Source organism: Vulpes lagopus, chromosome 7 (assembly GCF_018345385.1).
Source record: "Vulpes lagopus strain Blue_001 chromosome 7, ASM1834538v1, whole genome shotgun sequence".
In the NCBI taxonomy this organism is placed as follows: Eukaryota; Metazoa; Chordata; class Mammalia; order Carnivora; family Canidae; genus Vulpes; species Vulpes lagopus.
Genome location: NC_054830.1, coordinates 56480340 through 56502671, shown reverse-complemented (window position 1 = coordinate 56502671; position 22332 = coordinate 56480340). Strand labels below are relative to the sequence as shown.

At 55.0% G+C, this 22332-nt stretch overlaps 1 protein-coding gene across 2 annotated transcripts in view; it reads right to left on the bottom strand.

Moving 5' to 3' along the window:
- Positions 1-793: 793 nt before the first annotated feature.
- MGLL (monoglyceride lipase) overlaps positions 794-22332 on the bottom strand; it is a 113980-nt gene continuing 92441 nt past the window's right edge. For both annotated transcript variants that reach the window (XM_041761449.1, XM_041761448.1), the window contains exons 6-8: positions 20645-20734; positions 6894-7109; positions 794-3714 (exon numbers count right to left, since the gene is read on the bottom strand). In XM_041761449.1, the coding sequence (XP_041617383.1) occupies positions 3589-3714; positions 6894-7109; positions 20645-20734 (432 nt within the window). In that variant the 3' untranslated portion in view covers positions 794-3588. The remainder of the gene's footprint in view (positions 3715-6893; positions 7110-20644; positions 20735-22332) is intronic.

Sequence of the window (22332 nt, the reverse complement as noted above, 5' to 3'; positions counted from 1 at the left end):
TCCGTCCCTCAGCCCCTCCCTCCCTCATTGGACAAGTTTGGAGACCAGGGGCCTGATGTAAGCACACACCCTCCTGCAGCTCAGTTCTGGTGGAGGGACAGAGCTACTAAACAGTCTTGCAGAAGTCAGATCATGTCAGATGGTAATAATGTGCCAGGGATACGGAAGGTGGGGAAGGAGCCAGGGTGCATGTGCTGGTTCTTGACTGGGTGGTTAGGAAAGGCCTCTGAGGTGTCCAGCAGGGAGGCTGGCGAGTGGGGGCCAGTGGACACAGCAGGAGGAGGGTGAAGGCAGGGAGGCCACTGGCTAGGCGGGTTGTGAGAAGGGCTACCTCTGACTCACGAACACCCCCTCCAGGGGCTGTGTGGGCAGGGCTGCCAGGGCACCCCCTGAGGAGGGTGCTGTCGCCATCTGGTGGGAGGGAAGGCAACAGCAGTGAGGCCAGAGGGAAGTGTCCTGTAGCCCTACCCTGGAGGCGGGGCTGACTGTGGGACGCAGGAGGGGAAGAGGATGTGCAGAGCCCTGGCTCAGCAGCAGGAGAGCTGAGATGGGCAGAGGATGGAGCCGCCTGGGCTGGGCATTAGCCCGGGAGTCTAGGGCTGGGGGCGGCCTGGGCTCCCAGGTACCGGCGGTGGCCAAGTCCGTGGGAACGGAGGAGGGAAAATAAGGTCCCCGGGGAACCATGGCTTGGATCAGATGACTGGCTCAGCACAGACAACAGTAAGGTCCCACAAGAGGGTCTGCTGTTCTCTGTACAGGGAGCGTTGTAGTCTCAGGCAGACAGACACCACCATGCAGAAAACATCTGTTTTATTAGGATTAGCTGTGGCATACATGGTTCCTTTGATAGTTCCGAACCCATCACGAGTCCCCGTAATGGTACATATGTAGGGATGCGGCTGAGCTGCAGAGACAATAACTGGCAAACTGCTTAGAAAATCCTGGTGACCCCAAAGGGTTTATGTTAGTGATTGGTGAAAGAGAGAAAAGGTAGTGTGGGACCTTGCCCCGGGTGCAGAGCAGAGCTGGTGGGTTTTCCTGGCATCCTTTGGTGCTCTCACTGGGTGCCTGTGGCCATCCGCCCCCATCCCTGAGAGGAGCTGTACTCCCCTTCCCAGCGCAGGTGGCATCAAGTCCTAGGAAGAGCAGCGGGTGTGAACCTCACTTCCCTACGCACCAGCATGGCCTCCGAGTTCCAGGGCAAGGGGCTGCGTCCGCCTCCCCACAGGTCCGTTTCCGGGCAGGGCTCAGGTCAGCCACATCTCCTGGTCCCTGAAGGCCGGGCCACGACCTTGTCGTGGTGAAGCATAGCTTGGAAGCTCCGAACGTCAGCGTGGAGCATGAACTCGGCTGCAGGCTTGTGCGGCTCCCCGGGACGGGCGGGCCCACGGCCGCGGTGTGGCCCCTCGTGGGACTCCGGACACAGCTGGTGTCTGGCCCCCACACCTTCCTGCTCCCACTCAGCAGGTGGCACAGCAACGTCCCGCCCCTCCTGCATTAGGAGACAGTCCTGCCTCCAAATAGTTCTTTTTAACACAGTAATTTTTTGACCCTTAACCAGACATGTAGATGGGATTGAATTCGTCTCTGTCAGAGCTTTCATAGAAATAAATTCATGCATCCGAATGATTCCTGGTCAAACCACGTGCCTGCTATTTAATTTGGGAAGTGGCCGAGCCGGCAGGTGCTTCTGGAGCGGTGGCGGGGGCAGGAGGCACGGCGATTGCTGGGGCCAGGCCAGCACAGCCCTGGGCGAGAATTCCAGATCTGGCTTCAGGGGCGTCTTGAGGTCTGGGGCCTTTGTGGTGGCATTTCTGCTTTTCCTCGGCTGAGGAGCAGAAACATTCACACGGTGGCCCGTTTGAACAGGCAGGGGCTGACCTCCTCTCTCAGGGTGTTTTTTACATTTTTCTCCTCCAAGGAGGAGCCAGAGAAGTCAGATGGGGCCATGAGGGCCTCTCCCTGCGGGGCCGTGGTCCCCGAGCCCCACTAGAGGGCCAGGAGAGCACAAATCTCGGCCCCCAGGCCGGCATGACTTTCCACTGGGGCCGGGGTCCGACCACCGGAGAAGGACCAGCTCTGGGCTATACTGTGCTGTGGTGAGGGCCCCTGGAAGGAGAGCCAGAGGGCCTCCCGTCTCTGGGGACCCAGAGCAAGCCCCAGAACAACAGGGTGCGGTGAAGCCCCCACTCCCAGCCTCCAAGGTCACAGAGGGCCTGGCAAGGGAGCGGCCGCCTCACCGGAGCCTGGAGGCCCCCGACCGCACCCTGTGGGCTGAGCAGGTGCCCCCTAGCAGTTCCACCTCCACCCGGGGTCCTGTCTGCCCCCAAGGAGCCTCGTGAGGTAACAACAGTCCCGTGTGGAAGTGGAAGTCCTCCCACAGTGGGCTGTAAGCCCCATTTATTGCTGGTGCCAAGGGCGGGCAGGCTGGGGTTGGCACCTGACAATGGCAGGTCAGGCACTGCCGGGCCCTCTGCTGGCAAAGGTTGGCCCCCGCCAGCCTCGTGGCCCATTCTGCTGTGGTCTCTGGGGCCTGCAACCCTGGGCGGGGCCACTGGGCCGGGACTCTCCTCTTTTGCCACCAGAGGTAGCTGTGCCCCCAGCACCGAGGCTTCCAGGGTGGCCATGGGCCCAGGCAGGCCAGGACAAGGACGGGCCTGTCACCGCCCACTGTGGGGGCCCCGGGGCTCTGCTTACAGGGGCTGCACCCTAGCGCCTTGACACAGGGCCCTGCGGCCGGCCCGTCCCCGTCCTGGGTGGGGGCATCGGGCTGCAGTGCCTTCAAGCCTCCATTGGTCCCACCCACCCACCCAAATAATCTCTGCTTTAGAATATACATTATATATTAGACACTTCGCCTTCAACACAACTGCCCTCTCATAGGGTCGGGTAAAAGTAGTCTTGCCAGGAAAGGCAGCCTCTGAACACGTAAAGCACTCGGTGGGCAGCGGCAGGCACCCCGGCACGTTGGAGGGGTTGCCTGCCTGTGCTCCTTCTGGGCCAAGCTTCATCCTGTCCCGCAGTCCAGCTCCAGGCCAACGAGGAGCTGATGTGGGTCATGGGTGGCTCCTTGGGCCGAGGGGGTCCCAGGCAGTTCCTGGGCGTTGGAGGGCACATGGGTGTGCCCAGGGGGGCTGCCACCTGCCACCTAGTCCCACGGCAAAAGGCCACAGAGCGGGGTCAGACGGGGAGGGTCCTGGAGTGGGGGCCGGAGCGGAGGGCATCAGGGAGGCTCCTCCAGTTATTGCAGTCGGGTGTCCGAGGCACACCAGGAATTGCTGGGAGCCTCGTGGGGGCCAGGAAAGGCAGGGCAGAGGCTTGCTCGGGTTGAAGGACGTCTGAGCACATTCTCTCCCTGGGACACTGCCTGGGACCCTGCTCTGTTTTTGCATAAAGTGTCTACCCCTTAACGTAGATCCAGGAGCAGACAGGATGTCTTTTTTTTTTTTTTTTAAAGTAAATTGTGCTAGGGATTCCTCCAATTTGTGATGTCCTCCCCCCACCCCCTGGCGAGCCACAGGTGAGAAGCCCACCTCTGCCTCCTCTGCCCACTTCCCCGACCGTGGGCCGGCCACGCAGCCGCTGTGCTCAGGGTGGGGACCCCGTTCCCACCGCCCCTGTCCTTTGGGAGACCCACATGTTTATTTCGCGGAAAACGGAGTTGGTCACTTCAGGAAGCTCTTTATGGAGGACGTGGTAGGCACCTTCGTAAATCTGCAATCAGGAGAGACAGGGAGTCAGGGCCATGGGAGGTGACAGGTGCAGGTGGGGAGGCCCAGGCAGCACAGCCAGTGCTCCAGGCCTGCCACCTCCCCATCAGGCCTGAAGGCTCCCTTCTTTACGTTGTCGTTGCCTTTGGATCAGATGATGATTCAGATAAATTTAAATGTCCCAACATGTTCTAGCACTCCCTTTCTTAAATCAACTCACACCCTCCCTTGACTGTCTTTCTGTCTCCAGCGATGGCCACGTCTGTGCCGTTCTCTGTCTACACATCCCCGCCTTCCATCTGGTGCGAGCTTATTCCAACCTGACTTTCACTCCCACCAACCCTCAGCGAGTGTCCTTGGCACAGACTCCAATGACCCTCATGGCACAATAACTGGGAAACACCTTGCTTTCTCATATGATTTGACTTCTCAGCTTCATTCAAAAGTTGACCAGAGTTCACCTTCTAGAAACACTCTCCTCTTGCAGTTTGCATGGCTCTTTACCCTCTTCCTCTTCTCTGTGCCTCTCTAGCAGCCCCTTCTCAGTCTATGGGGGCGCCGATGACCTTTGTAGGCTGGTGTGGCCCACAGGCCTGGCTGTGGCCCTCCTCCCTCCCTGGAGTAACCTCGTTCGGTCTCGTGGTTTTAAAACCACCCACGTGCTGGTGACTCAGGAATTTATATCTCCAGCCAGACCTCTGTCTGAACTCTAGATGTGTATATCTGACGGCCTATTTGCCATTTCCAGTGGGATTACTAATAGGCACCACCAAATTTCCTTATTTTTAATACTGTGGTAAAAAATATTAGCCTAAAAGTGGCCATCTTAATCATTTTTAAGTGCACAGTTCAGTAGTGTTAAGTGTGTTCACATGGTTGTGCAACAGATCTCTAGAACTTTTTCATCTTGCAAAACTGAAACTCTGGCCCCGTTAAATCCCCTCTCGTCATTCCCTGCAGCCCTGGGCAACCACCATTCTACTTTCTATATCTATGGTTTGGATATTTCATACAAGATGGAATCATACAGTACTTTTTCTTTTGCAATTGGCTTATATCATGGAGCATAATGTCCCCAGGGATGCATGTTGTGCATGAGTCAAAATTCCATTCACTTTTAAAGACTCTTTGCATCATTGGTCCAGACCACACTTGATTTATCCACTCATCCATCGATGGATACCTGGGCTGCTTCAACCTGTTGGCTGCTCTGAATAATTCCTCTATGAATGTTGACTGTGCGAGGATCTTTTAGAGATTCTTCTTTTCTTTCTTTCTTTTTTCTTTCTTTCTTTCTTTCTTTCTTTCTTTCTTTTCTTTCTCTTTCTTCTTTCTCTTTCTTTCTTTTCCTTCCTTCCTTCCTTCCTTCCTTCCTTCCTTCCTTCCTTCCTTCCTTCCTCTCCCATCTCCCCCCCCTTTTTTGAGAGAGAGAGAGCGAGAGAACATGGGGGAGAGGCAGAAGGAAAAGGAAAGAGAATCTCAAGCAGGCTTCATGCTCAATGCAGAGCCTGATTCGGGGCTTAATCTCACATCCCTGGGATCATGATCTGATCTGAAATCAAGAGTCAGATTCTTAACCGACTGAGTCACCCAGGCGCCCCTGTCTTTTTCCGAATTCTAAAGAGACTCAAAATGGAATTCTCAACGTTCCCCAGATCTCTCTCCCAGTGTCACCCATCTCAGAGTAGCGTGTCTCGTCTCGTCACTGGTGAGGCCCAGTCCCGGGGCTCGCCCTGGTCACTCTGTCACCGTCCCTCCCAGCCGCCTCTGCCCTCTGCTCTTGTCTCCACATGGCAGCTGCCAGGGCGTCTGGAGAGCTGAAATCAGCACATGCCACTCTCCAGCTGCAGACACTTCAGTGGCTCCTCAGGGAACCGAAACAAGTCCTGACTCTCCAGGGACACAGGCCACCAGTCCCTCACTTGGCTCACACCTCCCCCTGTTGGCTACTTGCACACACTGCGATCTCACCAATCTGTGGTCTTCATGCTCTTTCGCCCTCAGTCTGGAATGTTCTTCTGAGGTCCCCTCTGGGCACCCCATCTAAAGTAAGGGCTTCACCCTTCCTCTGGTGACCCAGCCCACCCCTTCATCGGTGGTGAAGGAATAACCAGGGGGGTCTCCTGGTGCTGCCACGGTTTTCATGCCCTCTGGCACTAACACGAGCCAGCTCTCCTTTCCCTTTTCTCCTTCTTTCTCTTCAGCCCTGAGTCCGCACCTGGTGGCTGGTGTGAGTTAGGGTCTGCACTTCGTAACGGTGTGAGAGGAGCCTGTGACGGCTGGCCAGGGTGTGAGCATCTTTGTCAGCGAGATGCAGGGTGGAGAGGACCGGGGGCTTGCTCGGGGGCCTGAGCTGGGATCCTGACAGCACAGCTCAGGAGGTGTGGGACTTGTGTGACTTGCCTGCTCTCATACCTGAGCAGGACCCGGCCGGGGTGCAGGGCCCCCACAGGTGGCTGTCTGGGCTGTGGTGGCCCAGTCAAAGATCTGTTCGGGAATGCACCTTGGGGCTGTGTCCACCCAGCTGGCCACAGAGAGCCACCTTTGGGATGAGCTGTCGCTTGACGGGTGCACAGGAGGTGCTCTTCCGGCCAGGGCTCTTCCCAGCTCCATCAAGCAAAGGAAATGGGCACGAAATGCAGGTCAACCCCGCAACTCCACCTGCCACCTTGGAAGGCGCTCTGAGTCAGTACGTTGCAGTCTATTGTATCCGACATGCCATGCGGCTAGGCCACAGGCATTGTCCCCTTTATGGGACATGCTCTGGAAGATTCCTGCGCAGATCCGATCCCACCAGGGCCTGTGCACCTGTGCGCTCAGTGTCCCGGGGTGGCTGCTGGGCTGGAGCTATTGCTGCTGGTACAGAAGGCTGACAGGTAGGGAGGCGGGCAGAAAACGTGCCCTTGGCCCTCATGCCCAAGCTGACCTCTGCTGCTCAGTGCTCGGGGTGGGTACTCTCCTGGACCTGACAGCTTCTCAGCGTTCTCTCTTCCTTCCTCTCAAGCTTGTTAGTGAGATCAGTCAGCTAGTGGCTCGGGGGCTCCCTTAGAATGAGCAGATGCCTGGGATTCCTGCTGCTTAGTCCCCTGGCGGGGGTGGGGTGGGGTGCAGGAGGCCCAGGGGTGCCACTGCCCCACCCACCTCGGCCTTGGGAAGCAGCGGTGGGGGTGGGCGGCTGCTTACCTTGAGTGTCTTGTCCTGGCTCTTGGCGGACTCCATGAGCAAGTAGGCCCCTTTGCTGTCACAAAGGCGGTCGGCGGAGCCCTGGAGCAGCAGGAAGGGCAAGGTCAGCTTGGGGAGGGCTCGCTCCACTCTAGTGACAGCGTTGAGCAGCTGGATGCCAAAGCACACCTTCAGGCCTGCCCGGCAGATGAGGGGGTCTGAATTATAGAGGTCCACCTGCAGGAGAAGAGAGAGAGATCCGTCAATTCATGGCCCGGGGTAGGGGTTGGAGGCTCCAGGTCCAGAGGCTCAGACCTATTCCCTGGGAGTCTTTGGGGCCTGAACAGCTGACTCCATTCAGGTCAGCTGGGTCTGGGGTGTGGGTGCTGAGGGCTGGCAGTGTGGCCGGCCCTTCCAGAACCTGGACCTGCACTACTTCTGGTGTCTCTTCTTCCAGGCTCTGTGGTGGTCCATATCCATACGTGTGTCCGCGGGCAGCTCCAAAGCATGAATTTGTAATTTAAAAGATGTAAGCAGCGTGTTGCTTGCTTTGATGATTTCATTCAGGAATAGCTCTGAAGATGTTCTGGTGTAATTGGTGTGGATTTTGTTTTCTCTAAGTCTGCCTTCCTTGACTTAGAGTCTGCCTGGCTGGAGTGGCTGAGGAGCCCACCTGAGTTCCTGGGGTAATGGCCCTGCTGGAAGGCCTGGGGCCGGTGTGAGGGGTCCTGAGGGCACATGGCAGGGCACTGCCCCATGAACCTCAGAAGTGGCAGGGCTCAGGCAGGTCTGGGCTGCAGTTTGCCTGCCATCCTGGCAAGGGGCCTGTTGCCATCTCTGCACCCTCAGCTACGTCTGTCCCTTTGTCAGATGTGCCCAGGGGTGGGTCCTCCCTCCTAACCATCTGCCCACTGCACCCGAGCCCAACACTGTCCTTGTTCATTGCTGGTAAGTCCACCCAGATTAGTTTCTGGCTTGACTCTTCCTGCTGCTGGGGCTCACTATGGCCTGAGATGGGGCATCTGCCCCACAGAATCTGGGTAACAAGCTTCTACAACTCTTGGAGCCCCATATGGGAAGGGGTGAGGCCACTACGCCCCTTCACTCACTTTCCTCATCCTTGCCAATGGGTTTTTAGCTAGTTGGAGAAGAAGCGCCCTGTGGTGTTAGGACTGGGTGAGGGAGTGTAAAAGCCATGGGGACAGGGCGTCAGCTGCCTTGTGAGGCCACCAGAGCATCTGCTATGTTCTCACTCTGATTCTCCAAGCGCAGAGGCTACATCTCCCCTCCTGCTGGACTACCCCCTATAGGGCCTCAGCCAGAATACTAGACCCACGCCAAGAGGGGATAGGCTGTCCTGGGTCACCCCTGCTGTCCCCGGATTCCTCCCATGCTGGGGACAGAGCACAGCAAACCAGACCATTTGCGAAAAGCTACACGAGAGAGATTAGCCACTTCCTGCAGCTGAGCTGGCACGACTCCTACAGGGCCAGGCCATCTGCTTGGGGGCTGAGATGAGACTAGCGAGGATAGTCCATGGGTAGTGCGTGGCCACTGCAGGGGATGATCGGGGTCTGTAACCTGTCTGGGGAGGGGGCTACAGGGCTCACGAGAAAGCCCCGGGCTGAAAGTCTGTCATAAACTGATGCTACCGGGAATGATGGCAACTGCAGCCGAGCAGGGGCCTGGGTGTCACATGCAGGATCTCATTCGGCACAATGAAATAAGGACAGCTAACGTTTATTTCTGAGCTCTCCTAAGTTTGCACTAAGTGCTCGGCCCATTTAACCTTCACAGCCGTCACAAGCACGCCGTATGAGGAGGAATGGCTCTCGCGGTCCCTACTGTGCAGACGAGGAACCTGTCATCCGTTCCCCACTTCTCGTTCTCCCCTAGAAAACCCTGGATATATTTAGTCTGGAACACTACCACCAGGACAAAGGACTACATTTCCCAGCCTCCTTTGCGGCCGAGCGGTCATGTGGCCCAATCCTGGCCAATAGGAGGCGAGCAGCCGTGCCCCGCGCGCTCTCTGGCCAGGGCTTGGCCTCCGCGGTGGCCCGTTTCCCTCCTCCCGCCGGCGAGGGGTGGGGAGAGAGGTGAGGCCACACACACCGGGGGCGCCCCCTGGAAACTGAGCAGGGAGGTGGGTGCGTGGGCCCTGAGAAGTCCGCTGCGCGCAGGCCAAGCCTGTCTCCTGCCAGCGTGTGGCTGCGACCCGGTGCCCGCAGGCTGCGGTGCGCGGCGCCTCGATGCCTCCTGGGCCGCCGGCCCTCGCCCCGCTGGCCCGGGCCCTGCCGGCCTGGGAGGGCCTGGCGGAGGCCGCTCCCGCGTTCAGTTGCTCGGACGGCCCCAGGGGCTTCCTGCCACCTCTTCCTGCTCGCTTTTTCCGCTTTTTCCACGTCTTGGTCACGTAGGCCCTGTTTACACAATGGCCTATTATGGGCCTGGAGAAGGGCCTAGCAGATGTGTCGGGGAAAGGGCAGGCCCTGGCGCGAACCCTGGCCAGGAGGGAAGAGAGGAGGGCCGCACCGTGCGGGAGCACTGAGGCTCAGAGGGCCCAACCCTCCCTCCCTGCAAGGAACCGTGCTGGCCCAGTCGTGGCAGATTTTGTTTCTGAGAGATTAAGATCTAAATCTGCCCCAGGTCCTCCTTTCAGGGTAGCAATGTGTCCGGCCCCCCAGGAAGAGAGAGACAGGGCTCTCCCTCCTCGGCCAGGTCCAAGCCCAGAGCACTGGGCAGCGGAGCCAGCCCATTCAAAACTAGCACCAAAGAGTCAGTCCAACGGATGACTTCTTGTATGATTCCATCTCCATGACATTCTTGAAATGACAAAAGGAGGCAACAGATTAGCGGTCGTCAGGGCTCGGGAGGCTGAGGTGGGGGGACGTGGATGTGGCTACAAAGGGCTACAGGAGGGATATCGTGGTCACAGGATGTTCTGGGGCTGACTGCATCAATGTCAGTATCCTGGTTGTGCCACATCCTGTGGCTTTGCAGGATGTCACCACCGGCGGGTGCCCAGGGCCAGAACATGGGCCCTGGGGATCCCTCTGTATTATTTTTCACCAGCGCATATGAAGATATGAAGATAGTCATCTATCTCCAAATAAAAAGCTTCATTAAAAACACATACCAAAGAGCCAGTCTTTGGTACTATCTCTCACAGCCAGCTCCCCTCCATTTTCTGGACCACAGCTGGTCCTGCCAGCTGAGGACATTGCGGGGACCTATCAACCAGAGGCTGTGGATCTGAGTCCAAGTGACTGAATTCTTGCTCCAGATGACTGACTCCTGGGGGCACCTCCACTTACTGAGACTTGAAGTCTTTAATCTTGGGGTAGTCGAGCAAACAGTATAAGGAAGGTCAGAGGAGTGAGACCACCCAGCCCTGACACCTTTTAGCCAAGTGATCTGGACAAGGCTCCTTGCTCTTAGACTCAGTCTGCCAATCTGTGAATGGGGTGATAGTGGAGGTGCCTGGGGAGGTTCAGTGAAATGATAAAGCCACAGTGCCTAGCCCAGGGTCTGGTCCACAGTGGTGATAATGACTGTGAAGTCTGACCCTGGGAAGCAAGGGGAGGAAAGCCACTCTTTCTTGGAAGCAGAGTGAGGCCTGCCCAAGAGACCCCAACCTACATGACCATGGGTGAGGCCCTCCTCCTTCCTGGGCCTCAGTTCCCGTAGAAGGGACCTCTAAGATTCTACTTGGGTTATAAGTCTCCTAAGCGGTGAGTATTTTCCTGGTCTCCTGAGTGTGTTTAGTGATCCTCTCGTACCTCACTGTTTTTCGGGGCTCTGAGGGCTGTTGGCAAGATTGAAGTTGACAGCCAGGGATGTGCCAACTGGGACTTCTGACTTCTGCACGTGGTCTCTCTGTAGGAAGAAACTTTGCCCTAAAGCACAGTAAATATAGCTGCAATCCACAGCTGGGAGCTTTCTTAAGCTTTCGGTTGAGCAAAATCTAGGCCCCACCCCTACAGTCAAATCTCTTGACCTATTTTTAGAAAATCTGTTCTGTGATGGAAAGCAAAACTACATTTTTAATTAGAGTAATATGCTGAGCCCTTAACTCTGTAGGGCTATATTAAGTGCTTTGCTTGTAGTTGTTCACTGAACCTTCTCAGGAACCCTACATAGGGACTAGGATTATTATCTCTGTTCTATACGTGAGGAGCCTGAAGCTCAGAGGCGTAGTAACTCACCCAAAGTTACACAGCAAGTGTGGGACAGAGCCAGGGGAAGCACATGGGCAGTCGGGCTGCACATTAGCATTCCTAACTGCTCACCAGGCTATGCTACCTGTCTAGAGGGAGAGAAAGTAAAGGCAGGTCCTGTGGACTCAGATGGCCAGGAGCTGTGGAGCCGGCCCTCCCAGAAAAGAAAGGGGTGAGTCCCTGGTGAAGACCAGAAACACCTGGGCCTGACAGATAATGAGGTGACCTGGGGGGATCCCAGGGGTTGCCTTCCTTCACAGACTGCCAACGGGGTTGGGGGCCACCCTCTGGGTACAGACACACATGCCCTCCCACCTGACCCTGTCCCCTACTTCTCAGAGAAATGTGGTCCAACAGGCCTCATGTTCTGTGATTTCCCCTCAGGTTCCTTCCTATAGATGTGTCTACAGCTGGGATTTTTTGATGCTCCTCCCATCAAATCCCTCACGCTTCCACCTATGCTTTAGAGCCCAGCCATCCTGGGCTTCCCACCCCCCTCCTCCATTGTTTAGGTCTCTGTTAGTGCATCCATTTTCTTCCCAGGAAAAAGCAGATCACCTTGTCTAGCGTGCTGGAGAGAGAGCAGCAACTCTATCCAAGGGATGTCTGTGAAACCCTTGGGAAGCCTAAAGTGAACTGGCAAGTCTTTGCAGAGATAATCTGTTCATTTTCCACCCCTGCCCTGAAGGGCAATTTATAGTGCAGAGTTGGATCACGGAAAATCCTGTCCTACGTGCATTCGTTTCCATCTCCTGTCCCAAATGCTTTTCCAGCCTGATGCTCTTCGTCTGGTTGATGTCTACTTGGCTTCCAGGCCTCAGGTCAGACTTCACCCCTTCAGGGAGGGCTCCCAGGCTCCCAGACTCTCAGGCTAGCAGCTCTCCGCCAGCAGCACACATGCTGCCGTGTGTGGCCAGGTGTTTGCACGCCTTGCACAGCACTCAGGTGGCGGCCTCCACCGGGAGGCCCGGAGGGAAAGGTCCCTCCTTGCCTCATCTCACAAAGAACGGGCTGTTCACGAGAGAGGGGCCCCCATCCCTCCACGGAAGGTCAGCTCTCTGGAGCTGCTTGCTCTTGCTTTCCCTGTGGCTCGTAGGGCTGTGTTCTCATGAATGCCAGGCTTATGGAATATCCTAAACACAAGTAAGAATTGACCATAGAAACTGGCGGGAATGCAGAACGCACTGAACGCTGAAGACGGCCTTCTTGCCTGGGGCTGCCAGCGCAAGCTCCCCTGTCCATGTGTCCTCTCCTGTTGGGACTCAGCTGGCTTGCAACACCCTCAGAACCCGCCCCAGAGTGCCCCACTTCCTGCGGCAGTAGGGCCAAGTCCAAACTCCCGCAGGGGCCTGTGAGGCCACAAGCCATGGGCTCCAGCCACTGCCCCATGGCCCTCCTCAACACGCCGTCATCCCCACCCCGCTGCCCCACTCCCCCTAGGCCTAGTGTATACCTGTCTCCTCGGCCTGGCCGCCTGCAGAGCTTCTCTCTTTCCACGCTCAGCTCAGCTGCCCCTTCCTCCGGGAAGCCTTCCTCCCCTGGGACACCAGGAGCCACTGCAGCTCCTGTCTTCCCTTCACGTGCCCATCTTCTGTACCTATAGGCCAGGGCTGTCCCGGACATTCCCGGTTTCCAGAATCCCGCTTCCTATGTCCTTCCTCCCGTCTGCTGGAGAAGCCCTGTTCCCTCTTCAGGGCCAGTTCAAGCGTTTCCTCCCATTGACAGGTGCCCAGACACTGTTGGGGAAACGGGTGCTTCTGTCCCCAAGGCTCCTGTATCTTTAATGGCAGATGTAATAACGACAGCTCCCATCCCCGTGGTGTCTACACTGTACCAGGCTGTAGCCTGGCCCCGCAAGGGGTCTGGGGACCAGTGACACTGAGTGTAGTTCTCAAGGTCATGCTGTGGCACAAAGAAAGAGACAGTTGGAAAGACGGGCCGTGCTCTCCCCACTGGGCCCACTGCCTGCTTTTTTGTCCTCTACCAGAACCACCTTTCTGTCCCTGTGACTGGGACCCCGGAGGACAGGGTGGCTAGGCAGGTATTCCCAGCCTCTGGCCCAGGGCTTGGCCCGAAGCAGGGGCTCTGTGCAAGTCTATTGATGTGCCACTTGCAGGATGGCACAGGGGAAACAGGGGTCTTGCCTAACTCGGCACAAAGTCTCCCCAACGTGGTTGGCTAGAGGCAAGCCCTGTGTACCAGGAGGCCCAAGGCTATGACTACCGGAGCAGGAGCCCGACCTCAGTGGTTGAAATTCTGGAGCTAGACAAGAACCACCAGAAACAAGGACGCTGCGGTTCCATTCTGGATATAAAAAGGATGAATCAGGATTAGCCCACATATACGAGTTACCACTTAATCAAGAACATGTGAATTACTGAACATTACTTCCCACGAATGACTTTTTCTATTAAAGCTCAAACTCCTGGATGTTCTGGTCTCTGCACCCCCCTACCCTTTTTAAAGATTTTATTTATTCATTTGACAAAGAGACAGAGGACAAGTGGGAACAGAGCAAGTGGGAGAAGCAGGCCCCCTGTTGAGCAAGGAACCTGACATGGGTCTTGATCCCAGGACCCTGAGATCATGAGCTGAGCCAAAGGCAGCCACTTAACCCACTGAGCCACCCAGGCGCCCCTGGTCTCTGCCTTTCTAAGCCATGAGCTCTGGCGGGTCATGACCCTAGGCGTGTGGGTGCAGGCGGTTTACACAAATCTCTGGGGGCTTCATTCTGGAGGGCAGGGGGATCTTCAAACCAAAAGTGATGCAGACAGGCAGCCCTGCCTGCTCTTCTGGGGTGGAGCTCCCGGAATTGTGACGCCAAACCCAGACACAGCTCCTGAGTGGTCACCTAAAGAAGGGGAAAAGCAGCCCCCACATTCTTTGCCCAGTCCCACTGGCCACAGCCACCTTCTCATAGGCCCCGGGGACTGAATAAATAGTAAGAGGAACAAGAAAGAATTACAGGAATCTTCCAGGGCCACCTCCACCACTGCTGCTCATGTTATCACAAGTTTTAACATCAAAAGTTGGCGGCAACTAAGGAAATCAGAATATGGACCAGACAGAGAACAAGGTAGGGAATTACTGTCACTTTTCCAGAGTGTGATAATGGCATGGGATTATGTGTGAACATCCTCCTTCTGGTTCCTTCCTCTTGGGCAACACACACTGAACTACGCAGGAGTTGAGGATTCTGGTGTTTGAAATTTCACTTTCAAAAGGTTTAGCCAAAAAAATGCATCTACTTCATGACATTGAATTGGGCAATGATTCCTTGAATATGACACCAGAAGTACAGGCTATATAAGCAGAAAGTGGGTAAATTGGATTACATCAGAATGAAAACCTCTTGTGCACCAAGAACATGATCAACATAGTACAAAGCAAGCCACAGAGTGGGAGAAAATACTTGCAAACCATATACTGATAAAGGGTTAATATCTAGAATATATAAAGAGCTCCTACAACTCAACAACAAGAAAACACAGAAAGTCCGATTAAAACATTTTTTAAAAAGGGATAAAGAGACACTTCTCCAGGAAGATACACAAATAGCTGAAAAATACATGAAAAGATGCTCAGCATCATTTGTCATTAGGGAAATATAAATCCCTTTTGGGCATAAACCCAGAAGTATCAAAAGCAGGGTCTTGAAGAGATACTTGCACACGCATGTTCACAGCAGCATTATTCACAAGAGCCAAGAGGGGGAAGCCACCTAGGTGCCCATCAATGGATGAATGGGTTAACAAACTGTGGTCTGCCCATACGATGGAATATCCTCCAGCCTTATAAAGGAAGCCTGACACATGCCACCACATGGATGAGCCTTGAGAACGTGGTGCCGAGTGAAATGAGCCAGTCACAAAAGGACAACTACTATATGATCACACTCATATGACGTCCCTAGAATCATCCAATTCACAGGGACAGAAAGTATGATGGTGGGTGCCAGTGGCTGCAGAGGGCCGGGAGCAGAGAGTTATTATTTACTCGGGACAGAGTTTCAGTTTGGGAAGATGAGAAGGTTCTGGAGATGGTGGTGGATATGGCTGAACCACATTGTGAGTGTACTTCATGCCCCTGAACTAAACGTTTAAAGATGGTTAAGACACTAAATTTTATGTTCTGTGTATACAACCACAATCGATTTTAAAAGGTTTAAAATATATATCCATATTGATATTTTCATACTTAAGCACAGATTTTAAATGCCTGCAGAATATTTCCAATTGGTGAATCCCAGGGAAGAGTATATGGGAGTGCATTGCACCACCACGTTGACTTTTCTGTAGATTTGAAATTTTCCATAAATAAAATTGGAGGAGAAAGCTCCTTTCCCCACAACACCAGTTTCCAGGTTCTTTATTTGGTTTCCCTTTGCCAGTAGGAGCCAAACATCCCTTGGGGATGCTTGGGGCAGGAAGACCCCCGTGGGCAGAGTCCCCCGCTCGGGGCTGGTGTCTCGCTGGGCCACTTATGCCAAGCCTTGGCAAGTCAGCTGCATCCTCTCCTCATATAAATGGAGGTCCAAATCTTAGCTCCCGCCCAGGTCTTTGAGAGACAGGTGGTACCCCCACGCGAACCCAGCCGAGCGTGTGGCTTCTCTCCTCCTGGACTATGTGTGGGTACTTGGGAGGGAAGCTGCAGGGTAGGGAGAGCAGCCTGTGGTCTTGGGTCTGGCTGGCAGTTGGGATTATCCCTGACAGTCTCTCTGTAGAGTCACTGACTTTTCCGCTGCCATTAGAGCCACTGCCTTCAGGAACCTGCCTCTGGTGTGCTCAGAGCTGCCTCTCCCATCGGTGGCAGTGGCAGGAGTAGAGCAGGGAGCAGGAAACATGCGGGGGGGGGGGGGGGCAGCAAGGGGCAGGTGGCAGACCCCTGGCGTGCAGGGCACAAGCCCCAAGCAAACCCATTCTCGTGCTGCCCGCTGGCCACTCTCATATGGAGACAGACATATCAAAAGACATTCTAATGGCCCGTGGTTTTTTTTTTTAAGGCATTAGTAAATTATCAGCTGCTTCAAATAGACATGTCATCTGCAGGGAATGTAAGCTGGAAATGATGGAGAGTCACAAAATAAAATCAGCTAACCAAATCGGGCATACTGGAAAGCTAATAACCGGTTCTCAGAGGGGATTTCTGTGGGAGGCTGTGTCCTGAGGACAGAGTGGGAGGCTGGGGCCTATCTTTAGCTGTGGTTACAATTAGTCAAAAGCCTCAGTGATGGCCGAGCTTTCCAAGGCCTGGCAGGAGCCTTCCCAGGGCCTCGGGCAGATGTAGCCTCCCCGCAGCCGAGGGGTGGGGAGGGGGTAAAGGGGCGGGGTGGGAGACATGCAGGCAAGAGGGGCAAGGGAGTCCCACCTCCAACACTGGGCACCCCTGAAATGTTAGGCAAGGGTCTGGAGCGGCGCCCCCTCCTAGAGGAACAGAAGGAAGCGAGCTGGCCAGTGCTCACAGCTCTCCGGGTGCCGGGATCTCACCATATGGCCGGCCGGCAGGAGCGCGAGCTAGCCGGGATGCGCTCAGGGGCCGGCCAGCGTATTTATAGAAAACACAGACTTGGTTCAATAAGACCAATCGCCTCAGTTGTATATACAGCGGATGCCCCTCGTAGAGGGTCTGACCAGAATCAGGCACGTCTTCCTCTCAGTCTCCACCCTGTTCAGAGGCTGGATGGAGCTCAGAGAAAGCAGTGCATTCTGTTTTTGGAATCAGGCGGTTGTCAGGGTTTGATCCTCAGCCATCTCCCCTCTTTACCTCTTGCCCCAGTGTCCTTGGCCGGAGAACTATTTAGAACATTCAAGGCTTCTCAGAGTGGGAGGGATTCATCACATTGTGAAAACCCCACTGTTGAGGGAGGAATGGTGAATATGTCAGCACTCCGATGTTCTGGCCAAGGATGCTAATGTGTAGACACACATAAAAAATGCCCGAATGGCGACTTCTTTGTTCTCAGGATTTTAGTGCCAAGGGCACTTGACTCAGAGCAGAGAGATCTGGACACAAATCCTTAATTGGTAGCTGTGTGTCCTTGGGTAAGTGACTCGCCCTCTCTGGGCCTGCGCTTCCAGAGATGCAAATACTGGTGGTAAGACTGACTGTGGGAGCTGGCGGAACAGAAGCCTAGGGTGTGGGGCTCGGAAGAAGGGTCTGACCACCATGCACTGGCCGGTGTCGGCCAACATAAGGCATTAGGGCCTGTATTCCTGGGTGCTCCGCACAGGCTGGGAGCACGTGCCTCTGTGGGCCGGCCGCGGTGAGGCGGTGCCGCTCAGTGGAGGGTGTCCTGCTAACAGGCCGGTGGGCGGTGAGAACACTTGCCACAGCAAGGCCCAAACACACATTGCACACGGGGCTTTTGATATTCCAACGGCAGAGCCAGCCTGCTTCCCCAGACACACACTTCCAGATCTTCCAGGAGCCTGCAGCCCCTTCCACCCGGTCCTGCATTCGAGCTTGTTAGGGAGGGGAACGTTTCTTTTCGTTTTGGGGCTTTCATAGCTGCAGGGTTCCGTGGGAAATATCTTAGCTAAAGATGTGCCTTAGGACACCCTGATGTTGGATCCGGGGAGGTGCCTTTTCTGAACACATTCCCCCCCTGGGCGTCGCTATTTTTAAGGCTCAGCAGAGTGTTCAAAGGGAGTCTCCAAGCAGGGACAAGCACGGGGCTGGCTCTCTCCGCGTGGCCGAATGGAAAAGGCTTCTTGGTTATTCCAACTGGAGTCCAGCCTTCAGGCAGCCTGCTGCCTCCTTCCTCGGAGTCTTCCCAGCGGGGAGATACATTAGCGTTTCTAAAGAATCACCCCATTTGTCTGCCGCTCAGAAACCCGAGGAATGAGGGTGTGCAGCCTCCAGGGGTGCGGGCTGGAGGGAACAGGGAGGGAAAGAGCCTGCTTGCCCTGCGCTCACACCACACTCCCGGGCTTCCTAAGGCCTTCAATGGAAGTTTCCATTATCTCAAAAATGAGATAAAAGCTCTGAAATTTGCTACTTTTGAACAAAGATGGTTTGGAATCACTGCATTATCTTCTTCCCTTCCTTTCTGCCTCAGTACCTTCAGGTGGTAAGATAAACAATTTGGATTTGCACCTGGATGTTTCATGGCAAAGATGTCAAAGGAAGCATCGTTCTCCCTCTCTCCCCCTCTCCCTCTCCCTTATTGTTGTGCAAGCGCAGCTGAGGCAAAGATAATTGGTTTTACTAGAGATTGCACATTCAAGCCAGACCCATTATTCGGGATGCCAGCAGGTGGAAGAGCCCTTGCCCCCGGGGTGGGGATGGGGGGGGTGGTGGGGGTGGGGGTTGGGGGGGTGTCTCCCTCTCAAATCCTGTCTGCACACAGGCAATGGCCCCCAACCATGGCCGTGGGTACCAGTCAGTGTAAAGCAGGAAAAACAGCTTAGTGACTGTAGATGGTGCCAGAAGCAGGCAACCAGGCATGGGCTTCTCAATGAGATGGGTTCAGCTCTGGCCCCGATGAGTCGTGCACCTCGGAGAGCTTAAACCCCCTACTTAACCCTTGAGCCTCAGTCTTCTCATCTGTGAAACCGGGCTGCTGTTGCTCTCATCCACACACATCAGGATTAGAGGGAACAGCACTGAGTTTGACTTTGGTGTTTCTGGGACCTAAAGGGTGCCTTTTTACTGCATAGATGGGCCTTTTGAAATGACATTTGTCTTCTTTACCCAAATATTCTTTGATCCTGGTGGCCCCAAGATGTGGCTTTGGGAAGCATCATGGGTTTTAAAACTGGATTAAAAATTTCAATTGAAATGTGGATGAAAAAAAAAAAAAGAAATGTGGATGACTTGGGTTATGGGATATCCCTGGGGTTCCCCACAGGCCCCAGCACCCCCTGGGGTCTCTTGCCAGCATCATTCACAAAGAGGTGTCCCTCAGAGGCCTGGGAGTCAGACCTCTGATCAAGACCTCTCTTTCCCACACATTAAGGCCTATTCCCATTTAGTTGTTCACTCTCAGATCACATTTTATAATGAAGCTACAACCTGAGTACTCAGGTCCCAAGGAAATCCAGGAAGGCCACTGGAATACCAGAGCACCCCACTCCATTTTCCAGGGTCCTTGGGGAGCCAATGATTCCACGGTTTCAAACTGCTAAGCAAGAGGGGAAACTGAGGCAGAAGAGTAGCAAAATGATTTGTTTAACCCTGAAGATAATTCCAGTATCTTCCAGATGCGCAGGGATGCCTCCTGTCCACCGGCCATAAGCCCACAGGGGTCCTTGCCCCCCCCCCAGACAGAGCAAGCTGAGGAGCACACCCCCCTAAGCTCTCATGCTAGCCCCCCTGCAGCGCCTGGGCCAAGGCAAGTCCTCTCAACATGTGCAGTCTCAGACTGCTCATCTGCAACATGAGCAGCCAGTGGCTCACGTGGCACCTGCCTGGCACCCAGTCAAAGGCAGAATGCAAGGTGCTGGACTTGAGCTAGATGGAAAGTGGGCTGGCTCGCTGAGCAGTATCTTAACAGACCGACCCACATCTCTGGCATATTGGACTGTACTCAGGCCCAGCATCTCAGGCATGTGAGTTGACCTTGACCGCTTGTCCCTGCTGACTTTGATGCCTGGTCCCTGGATTGTGACATTAAACCTTTTCTGAGCTTCTTTCAGCTGGTTTTGCTTTTACAGAAGATAGCACAGCTCTGTCTGGTGAGCTGTGATGTATTTCCTGGCTCATAGGAGAAGGGGTTCACGAGGTACCTTATGATCTGACCTGTTTACCCCTTGCCAGTCACCTGCTGCCCTCTATGCTATGGCTGAACCTAACAACTGACTGTTCTACACGTGGGCTGTCCTTCCTTCGTGCCATGTCTTTATCAGCACAGTTACCTTTGTTGGGAACCCTCTTCCTCAGCTCCAGCACCAGCTCCTACCTCCCTAGCCATGGACCTATGACCTTTGGCCTGGCCCGGATCCTATCTGCTACCACCATCCCAATTTGCCCCCCAGGAACCACCCTTCTGTAAAGCTGAGCCCATGAGTTTGGGTGGGGTTGACACCAGTTCTTTCCCTAGATAATAATTTAGGCCTGGACAGTCTGCCAATAAGCATCAGCCCTGAGACGTTTTTTTGGCTTTTCCACCAACTGTCTTTCTGCTGGGGTTGCTGAGGTCAAGCTGCTGGTGACCCTCTTTGCTTGCACTTGGGGAAAGTTTGCCTGGGAATGAAGCCAAACCAGAGGATGTGAGAGCTGGGAAGAGACAGATGGTGAACAAGACTTTCAAGCCCCTGGATCCAGCCATGCCTGAAGCCTTTAGTTCCATTCACTGATAAATACCTCTTTTTGCTTGAATCACTCTGAGTTAGGTTTCTGTCCCTGGCAGCCACAAGAGACCTGGCTGATTCACACAACTTCATTTAGTTTGCTCCTTTGCATGTTCAAGGCACAGCTCAGGCATCATAACCATTTGTGCCTTCCCACCCAATCCTGAGGCTGCACAGCACCTCATGCATCTTTATGTCCCCATCACTTCATGCAGGGCCTCAGTGAAAGGTGTGGCCAGGTCCCCAGGTTTTCAGCAAGACTCACCTCTGTCTTATTCCGAGAGAGCACGCTGGAGTCGATTGGGCCCAGGGACATGTTTGGAAGGACAAGGTTGAGAACTTTCGCAGCCAAGACCTAGGGGGGAGGGGAACACAAGGGGCATCAGTTCCGCCCATGGGACAGTTTACAGTAAATTAAGGCAGGTGATGGCCCAGCTGAGCATTAGCCAGGTTTGCTTCCCAGGGCTGAACACCCCGGACTCCCTCTGCTCTGACTCAGATGGCCTCCAGTTAGTCTGGGGCCTGCGCCAAGGGTGAGCCGGCGGGAGGTGGGCCGCCATGGCAGGCCGCAGGAGGGCCACGTCTATTTTCGGCCTGCTCCAGATCCTGTGTGGTCACCTCCCCGGCAGGCACGCATAGGCTGTGGTTCTGAATTCTCTGCAGGAGTGGCCTAGCTGAGTTCTTAGGCTCGAGTCTCTGCCCTGGGGTTCCTAAAAATACACAGCCAGAGCCGAATTGCCCAGATCTCCTGTGAGGCAGGATAGTGCGGAGGCCCCCAGAGAATGCTGCTCAGAAAAAATTGCTTGATTGCCTGGTTTTCTCTTGGAGGGAAACAGAGTCACCGGCCAGATCAGGAGATGCGCGGCAGAGAGAAAGAGACCTCACTTGACCCCTGGCTGTGCGGTCTGGTGCACTTGGGCACAAGACCTGAGCATCACAGAGCCTCCGCTTCCTTAGCTGCCAGTGGGGACCTTGGCACTCTCCCCAGAGGACCACTGTGTGCAAAAGCACCAGGCACACAGTAGGTGCTTAACCCGTGCTCCTGGAACTTGAGCCCGATGCAGGAACAAGCCTCCTCGCCCCACCCCATCACTCCTGCAGGATCTGGTGTTTACGGAGGGATGGAGTGAGCCTGGATCTCCCACTCCTGCCTGCAGAGTGGGGCTCTTCTCATTTCTGCACTGTGCACAGTCACTCGGGGGTGAAGGATGCTGTTTCACAAGCGAGCTGTGACATGCTGAAATTAGAGTCGCATGGAAGGTGGTGAGCAGTAAATTCTCGGTCTGTGTGGAAGGGGCCCATCATGGAGCTAAGAAGTGACGTCCCCTCGGTACCCTCGGTGGGGGCGAGGGCACAAACGTCTACCGAGTGACAGTCTCCAGTGTGTCGTACAAGCAGGATGTCACCTCACACGACAACCATCTCGCAGGCGGCCAGGGATCAGACACAGAAGAGAAAAGGGCCTCGCTCCTGAAGGAACTCCAGTGCGTGAAGCCACTCTGACACCCACAAGGTCAGCTCCCCATGCTTCAGGCCAGGATGGGAGCCCCCTGCGTGTAAGACTAGCCTCTCTCCCTACACCCCTTGCCCGAGGTCTAGGCCAGCAAATCCCACCCCTGTCCACTCACTGCCGTCGAGGTACCAGGCACCACGCCAGCCCTGAGTGTGCTTGTGACAGTCTAGCACGGAAATATAAGGGGATCCAGCTTGCAGCACTGTGTGGGGGCCTGGACTTGGCCACACGGTCTGGAGCCTCATGGGGTGGACATGACGTGTTGGACAGTGTCAAGAGTCAAGGTGGGGTCATGGCCAGCCCCGCGGAAAACACAGGACTGGGAGGCCTCAGGGTCCTGGGAGCTCTGACAAAAGAACGGGTTTGGGTGTTTCCAAACACAGATCAAATGCCTGTGAACTCCAGGAATAGGAGTTTCCTCTGGTAACCTAAATTCAGGA